This window comes from Pteropus medius, unplaced genomic scaffold (assembly GCF_902729225.1).
Source record: "Pteropus medius unplaced genomic scaffold, Ma_sr-lr_union100, whole genome shotgun sequence".
In the NCBI taxonomy this organism is placed as follows: Eukaryota; Metazoa; Chordata; class Mammalia; order Chiroptera; family Pteropodidae; genus Pteropus; species Pteropus medius.
Window position 1 is genome coordinate 80,056 of NW_024346238.1, and position 8,381 is coordinate 88,436.

The window sequence follows — 8,381 nt, forward strand, 5'->3', positions numbered from 1 at the left end:
GCCAAAGGCACTTATTTGAGATATTATTTGTAATTACTTTTTCTTTTATATCAATACTATTTCAATTCAACTTTAGGATTCGTTTCTTATTATCATGCAGAATTATTTATTTTCACAGAAGTTTTTTTGTTTTCCAATTTTTTGGTCCTGCATTCTAAATTTTGAGTTAAACTTTCCTTACACCAATATTATAAAAACCTTTCTTTAGAATAGTTTCCTAATATCATTCTCTAAAATATTTAAACCAGTTTATCATTTGGACATTTTCCTGTTATAATAGAAGGTACTAAAAATACCTTATTATTTTTCCTGTAAGGCTGTCAATCTTTTGTATGTCTGTATTTTGCCAATTTGGTAGACTATCTTCATTAAATGATGTTGTCACTTGTATTGGACCTGTTTCTGGAATTTCTACTCTGTGGCATCAGAAGGTCTCTCTAACCATGCATCATACTACACTGTGCTAATTATGAGGCTTTAGAATTCCCTTTCGGCTGAGCTATTTCTCAAATGTGCTTCCGCAGTAGCTGGCCTCTCAGTCCTTTGCTGTGTGCTGTGTCTCATCTGGTTCCCCTGTGAAGCCTCTCACCACCCACTGTTCCTCACTGGCCTTCTGTAACGGCATATGGCTCCCAGCACTTTGTGATTAACTTTCCTAGTCACTCGCTTTAATATCACATGACTGTAAAAGTTCCCTCTCTTGGAAATATTTTTTCTTCTTAATCATAAATCCTTAGAAATCACTATTTACTAAGTGATAGGAAGCAATATCCAATTTTTGTCATGAGACATTGATCCCAACTCAAGATTCTTACATAATTTAAGTGCTGAAAAAAATCTGTCTTTCCCAGACTTGAAGCCTATTTGCTTGGCATCTTTTCCATGATCTCAGCTGGATTTCTCCCAGATTCCCATTTTTATTATAAGTAAAGTTTAAAAGTATTCACATCTTAAAACTGTAAAGTGAAAATTAGAAATTGTGGTGAAATGATTCATAAGACAGGAAAAATATCCCCTCATTAAGATTAATCTTGGGTTAAAGGTTTAATTGTTTGGAACATGATTAATGCATTCAACAGCTAAATTTCAGGATTGCTTAGGTGGTCATGAAGAATCAGATAACATATAAGTTTATTATGTAAAAATCATATTTGTCATCAGAACATCTATTACAACTGTTCCCCAGGCCTGGAGAATATAAGAAAAACAAGTTTAAGATCTCAATCTAACAGGAACACAGGTTCCACACAGAGCATTCATAGTAGATAAGGTAAAAATTAGATGTGTGTCGATTTTGGATGGTCTCAAATAGTGTTGCCCGACACCCAACTCGTGTCTAAGAAATAAGATGCCTTGTGCATTCTAGTCCATGGAGAAGATGAAAAAAGAGAATTCTGAGTAGATGAGTGCCGTCAGGAAAAAGCAAAATATAACAATTCAGAGAGTGCCAAACATATACTTTTAATTAGAAATTTAAATATGTCAGGTGGATGCTTGAGTTGGAGATAACTACTTTTATTTAAAGAGCATGTTATGTTTAGAAAGAACAAATTTTTTTATTAGTTTCAAGTATACAGTATATTGGTTAGACATTTGTGTAGTTTATAAATGATCCCTCTAATTACTCTTTCTCTCTTCTGGCTCTCCCCCTAGCCATTACATTAATGCTAACTACAATCCTTATTGTGTGCTCCTCATCCCTGTGACCATCTAGCAACTACTGTTTGTATTTCTTTAACCCTTCACCCCATTCTCCCAACCTCCCAAGCTCCTCCCCTCAGGCCGTCACCGGATTGTCTTCTATATCTGTGAATCTGTTTTTTTATTGGTTTCTTCTTTTTGTTCCTTAGATACCACATATAAATGAAATCATATGGTATTTTTTTTTTCTCTGTTTGACATTTCACTCAGTGTAATAACCTCCAGGTACATCCATGTCATTGCAAATGGTAGGATTTAATTTGCTTTTTTTTTTTTAATGGCTGAGTAATATTCCATTTTACATATGAACCATAATTTTTTTATCCAATCATCTGTTGATTGGCATTTAGGTTGCTTCTGTACCTTGGCTATTGTAAATTGTGCTACCGTGAACATAGAGGTGCACAGATCTTTACGGAATATTATTTTGGTTTTCTTTGGATAAATACCCAGAAGTGGAATTGCTGGGTCATAGAAAGAACAATACTTTTTTAACAATAAGGCATCTCTCTCTCTCTCTCTTTCTCTCTCTCTCTCCATATATATGTGTATATATATATATATATATATATATATATATATATATATATATATATACACGTTTTGTTTTTTTACACTGTGTGTTCACCTTTCATAGTAAGATTTCTTTCTGACACCACATATTTGATCCTCTTTACATCATCTACCTCCCCACTCCCACCACCCCCTATCTTCTGTGTTATTCATTTGTTCATATTGTTAAGGTGAACAGGAAAAGAGAGTTAAAGATTTTCTTCTGTTTCTACGTATTGCAATTTTAGGCTTTTGGATTTGAAATATAGTCTCAAAATGCAAAACCAACAAATAGAAACACTGGATATCTATCCTGGGTCACTGGATTAGAAACCATTTATTTAATGTGTCCTTCTCTGCAAATGTAGATCTCACCAGTTCAATCGTTTTTTTGCTTTGGGGACACCTTTATGATGGAGATGTTGATTGATGTGGTTACTGTTTTAGTTGTTGCAATTCTTTTTATGTTAATTCTTGGATCTTATGTGAAAATAATCTTGACTATCCTGAAGCTGCCATCAGCAATTGGGTGACTCAGGCGTTCTCTACTTGTTCTTCCCATCTCATGGTTGTGGCTTCATTCTTTGGATCTGGTGTCATTGCATATTTGAGACCAAAGTCCAGTCATTCCCCAGTAATGGACAAATTTCTTTCTCTTTTTTACACCACTGTGACACCAGTGTTTAACCCCATAATAAATTGTCTGAGAAACAAAGAAGTTGTGCGTGCACTGAGAAAAATCCTACTGAAATGGATTGTTTGGGACTATAAAACATAACTCAATAAAATTTATTTCTTGTTTATCATTGTCTCCCTACATTACTTTTGGTCTTTCTCACTATGTGTAGGAATCTTATTCACTTTTCATAGGTAGTCTCATATTTTTATCTCACATAAAATAATTCTGCTCCGATTTTTAATTACCTAATTCAAAACACATGTCCTTAGTCATTTGAGAAATGCACATCAAAACCATAATGAATTTCACATGAGAATGGAAAAAACTTGTGAACTCTAAGTATGCCAAGTTTTGGCAAAGGCATCAAGCTGTTGCTATGCTCAGATGCAGCAGGCAGGGGTGAAAAATGGTATATCACTTTGAAAAACATGTGGACTGTTTCTAAAAGTGCTAAACATACAACTACAACATGATCCAACCATTTCCCTTCTAAATATTATCTCAAAAGAAATGACAATAGATGCTCCACTCAAAAACTTCTTCAATATACATAGCAGCTCTATTTCGGATAGCCAAAAATTGAGAAACAATCCAAATTTTATAAAAGATAAATAAATGAACGCAAAAAAGGTTGAAGTTTAAGTCCGCACTGACAATAAATGAAAGACATAGTAGAACATAGGTAAAACTTAAAATCCTCACTGTGAGCAAAGACATCAGGAAAAAAGAACACATTCTGATGGATTATAAATGAATGATAGCTACAAAATTCTGATCCCTGGTTCCCTGTGTTGGGGTCCAGGAATGGTGGATTACGAAGCTACATGAGGAAAACTTCGGGATATTGTGAATGTTCTGCGTCTTCATTGTAGCCATGGTTTCAGGAGTTTATATATTTGTTCAATCTTATTGCATTTAAATTTCATTAAATCTCGTTGAATGTTTGTACTCTATTTTCTGTAAATTATGCTTCAGTAACATTGATAATTAAAAATAAAATTTATAATGACATTTCATTAGAAACAATTATGTCTAAAAAGCCAAATAAAATACATAACCATATGCCATATATAATTATTCTGTTATGTAAATGTCCTGTTAAAACTTAAATCTAAATATACATATGTTATAGCATGCTGTGGCACACTGTTAGTGACCAAAACTGAGGATGGTGGAAGAGTCTGGCTTGATGCTCTCCAAACATGTTTCTGTGTCTTTGACACACGGTTAACAACATTCTCTAGCCCTCTCATTTCTTCATTAGACATGCAATTAGTTCCTACAATGGCATGTAGGTAGAAGCAATGTGTCTATTCTGTGTTGAGGCTCTTAAGAGCACACTTCTTTCCTTATTTTTCATCTGTCTGTAATTCTCAGCTCTCTGAATGCTGATAATCTAAAATGGGAACACAACAAAACAACTATGGATCTGTGAGATTCTGAGGTGAAAGAAACCAGCATTTTCTTATCTCTGATAGCAAAATTGTTCTGTGAAATGGGTGGAAGATGCTTCTTTATTTGGTTAAGCCACTGATATTGCTGAGGAATTGTTTTAGATTTTACATATTTTTTCATTGGTAGTGATATGTAATTAAATAAGGAAATATCCAAATTCTCCATGTTAACAGGGAATGGATATTCAGTTTGTCCCAGGATGTAAGTAAATGACACACTTACTGGAGGCAAATCATTGTGCAGTTCTCCTTTGTAGATAATCATGATGGAAACCCCACACAAATACATTATCAGTCATAATATAGAGCACAGAGGGCCAGTGTAGGAGAGGCATGCTGTAGTAAAGAAAAGGAGGCTTAAAATACAAAAAAGAAATGCATTTAGAAACACACGTCAAATACTCAAAGTACATTGAAACAGGAAAAAAAAAAACAAATATAATTACTAGTAGAATTATCATGTATGATAATTGCTTTGAAGTAGCTAAATGGAATAAGGACTTTAGTGTCAATTTATTTTGTTTATTTTCTGTCTTAAATACTCTTGTTTAAAATGCTTTTATTGCAGTAGCTTACATTTTGAATCAGCTAGAAACCTTCTCTGATGCCTAAGTAGGTGACGTAAAATGAATATATCCATCTAGGTTTTTTTTCGTCATCAGACATGCCATGATTTAATTTCCACAAAAGTTAATCTATCAACAGAGTTCAGCTTCTGAAAAGGGCTCTCACAACCCAATGTGTGGAAGAGACCAAGCACACCATGGTCATGTGATACAACATGTGACACATTTATCTAATGGTATGGAAGTTCTAGATTTGGATCAGTTATGGGAATAAAAGTAAAGAAGACAAATCCATACTAATTATTAAGAGTCTGAAATACAATTTGTAGAGTGATTTTTAACTTTCTCCTGAAAGTACTGTTTGACAATTAGATGGTGTTTCTACATCAAGGGACTCCCCAATTGAGGGGAGCTTCATGTCGAGAAGGGGTGAAGAGAAGGGCAGCCACCTACAACGTAAGTGTTTTTAAAAAGTAAACGGTGATGATTGCCAAAAAAAGCTGCATTTGGAAATTTAATTAACACACTAGAGAAAACTTTCCCCAGGTGAGCGTGGCTGCCTTTGACTTAAGAGCAGCCAATGTTTGATGCCAGGATGACTGTCATAGAATTACAGGGGCTCCTCAACATGTCAGAAGTATTTGACAGATTTACAGGTTAAAAATCACCTCCACTCACATAGACATCTTCATGCAAATTTGTGAAGGTAAGCTGTAATTGTTTTGTTAGACTATTTTATTTAAAGATAGTTCTTAATCGTGGGATCAAGATGCAAAAAATAAAACAGAAAGGCATGGAATTCTAAAATGTTTCTTTGAAAATGAGTTAACTACTTAAGGTAACTCATGTAGTTCCTTACTTTCTTAATTATAAAGTAATAAAAATTATATGTAGGGCAAATGTTGATAGTGAAGACATTAATAATCACAATTATTCATTTAAGGTAATTTTGAGAACCAGTTCTAGTAAAACTAGGGAAAGAATTAAACAAAAGCTTTAAAAGAAACACTTTAAATTGAAAAAGGAGGAATAAATCAATCAATTCAGAAAAAAAAGAAAAGAAAAGAAAACTAATGAATCCAGACAAGTATGGTAGCAAAAGCCTGTACCATAATTCCACTCTTTATGGTGGTGAAATAATTAGAAAATACTTCTGCACAATAAGCTGTAAATAAGAATGCACACTTCTCATTTGCTCTGATATCATTATCTACAAGTATAAAAAATATATGCTAGCTTTTATTTCTTGGATTAGTTTCAAATGCTCATCACCTCCTTTCTGATGTATCAAAATTCCTTTTCTAGAAACAGAGCATGGTGATAGTGCATATGAGTTTAGAAATTACAGAAATACATTCATGCAACTAATCCAGTTCACAGAAGGGGGAAATGAGGTTCAAGAACATAAATGAATAACCAACTTGAAATTACCATATTTGCAGATGGAGAAACAATTAAAATCAGAAAAATCAAATATGACTACAATAACGGAGTTTGTTCTTTTGGGGTTTTCTGATATTCCCAATAGCCAATGGATTCTTTTTGGGATATTTTTGGTCATCTATCTGACTATTCTAATGTGCAATAGCATCATAATTTTGATAACAAGAATTGACCCTGTCCTCCAGACCCCCATGTATTTCTTTCTTAACAATTTTTCCTTTTTTGAAATCTGTTATGTAACAGTCATTGTCCCAAGAATGCTCATGGATCTTTTGACCCAGAAAGGAAACATTTCTTTGGTTGCTTGTGCTGCACAAATGTGTTTTTTCCTTCTGTTTGGAAGCTCAGAGTGTCTCCTCCTGACTGCAATGGCCTATGACCGCTATGTGGCTATTTGTAACCCACTGCTCTATCCACTGGTCATGAACCACAAGGTGTGTGTCCAGCTGGCCATTGCCTCCTGGGTCAGTGGAGTTCCAGTTGTAATTAGGCAAATATGTCAGATTTTTTCTCTGCCCTTTTGTGGGTCTAACAGGATTAATCATTTCTTCTGTGACATCCCCCCAGTTCTCAAGCTTGCTTGTGGGGACACATTTCCGAATGAGATTGCAATCTATCTAACTTCACTGGTGTTTCTCATGGCTCCACTTTTATTGATCGTTATCTCCTATAAAAAAATTATTGCCAACATTCTCAAAATATCATCAGCCAGCGGGAAGGCAAAAGCCTTCTCCACCTGTTCTTCTCACCTGACAGTTGTGGTCTTATTCTATGGAACAGCTATTATCACGTATTGGCAACCAAAAACAAATCAATCTGAAGGAACTGGGAAAGTGATCTCTCTCTTCTACACCATTTTGATCCCGACATTGAATCCCATTATATACACTCTGAGGAACAAAGACATCATGGTAGCACTCAGAAAACAACTAAGTCACTTACTACGATGACACAAAGACTTGAAATTACAGTAAAGGACATTCTTATCTGTTGATCATGTAGCTACAACAGAAAAAAAAAACGTTTAATTTTATGTCTATGTTTCTAAATAATGATCACAAATGTCATCATAGTAACCTCACTTTATGCTTAGAGACCTTAGTTTCATAGGGTTAAATAAAGGACTTCCTTGTAATCAAAGCACAAATTAACTCCATTGTAACATTATAATTTGAACATTTCTATTTCCTCTCACTTTGAACTAGTGAGTTAAGAGATTGCCTGAGCAATACAATGATGGTTAACCGAGTATGTTATATAACCAGGGATTAGAGTCATGATCTGTGACTTATTTTCTTTAACCTTCCCATTCCTTCAGATTTCTTTAGTTGCCTCTCTGTACTCTGATTTGACTTGGCCAATGCAAGCAAACAGCAGCAATCGAGAAGATGGAAGCAAAGTAATCTTCTTATTCTTTTTGCATTTTTTCTTGACTCATTAAGTCACTGTCCATGGTGCTTTAAGTCTACAAATCCCCTTCCCTATTATCCCAACATTCACTGTCCTCTAATAACCTCATTCCTTTTCATTGTAGCTTTTGCTTTGTGAATATCTATTTAGTTTTAGAAGTTTCCTGAATTAATACTTTAACTCTCCATATCGATGTGTATTGGGTTGATTTGGCCTCTAAATATATGTAAAACTAGGACCTGTAGATGTGGTCTTATTTGAGGAGAAAAAAAACTTTTGCAAATGTATTAAATAAATGAGGTCCTTCATTGCATTGTTCAAGTGGATACTAAATACTATGTCCAGTGTTCTTGTAAAGCAGAAAAGCATAAGAAGTTTAGAATAAAGTTACAGAGACATAGAGAACATGTGAAAATGGAGACAGAGATTGGAGTGATGTGGCCAAGAATTGAGGAATGTCAAGGGCCACCAAAAGCTGGAAGAAGCACTCAATGATTCTCTCTTGGAGGGAGTGAGACCTGGCCAGCACTGTGATTTTGGACTCTGGGTTTAAGAACAGAGAGATAATAAATTTTT

General features: G+C 34.5%; 1 protein-coding gene across 1 annotated transcript; it reads left to right on the plus strand.

Moving 5' to 3' along the window:
* Positions 1-6,394: 6,394 nt before the first annotated feature.
* Positions 6,395-7,345, plus strand: LOC120613071 (olfactory receptor 10AG1-like). The gene has a single exon (XM_039875707.1). The coding sequence runs from the start codon at positions 6,395-6,397 to the stop codon at positions 7,343-7,345; it is 951 nt and encodes a 316-aa protein (XP_039731641.1).
* The last annotated feature ends 1,036 nt before the right edge of the window (positions 7,346-8,381 follow it).

Bases quoted from the DNA above. Each gene is read 5' to 3' on its own strand.
- LOC120613071 (XM_039875707.1), top strand. From the start codon at position 6,395: ATGGAGAAACAATTAAAATCAGAAAAATCAAATATGACTACAATAACG.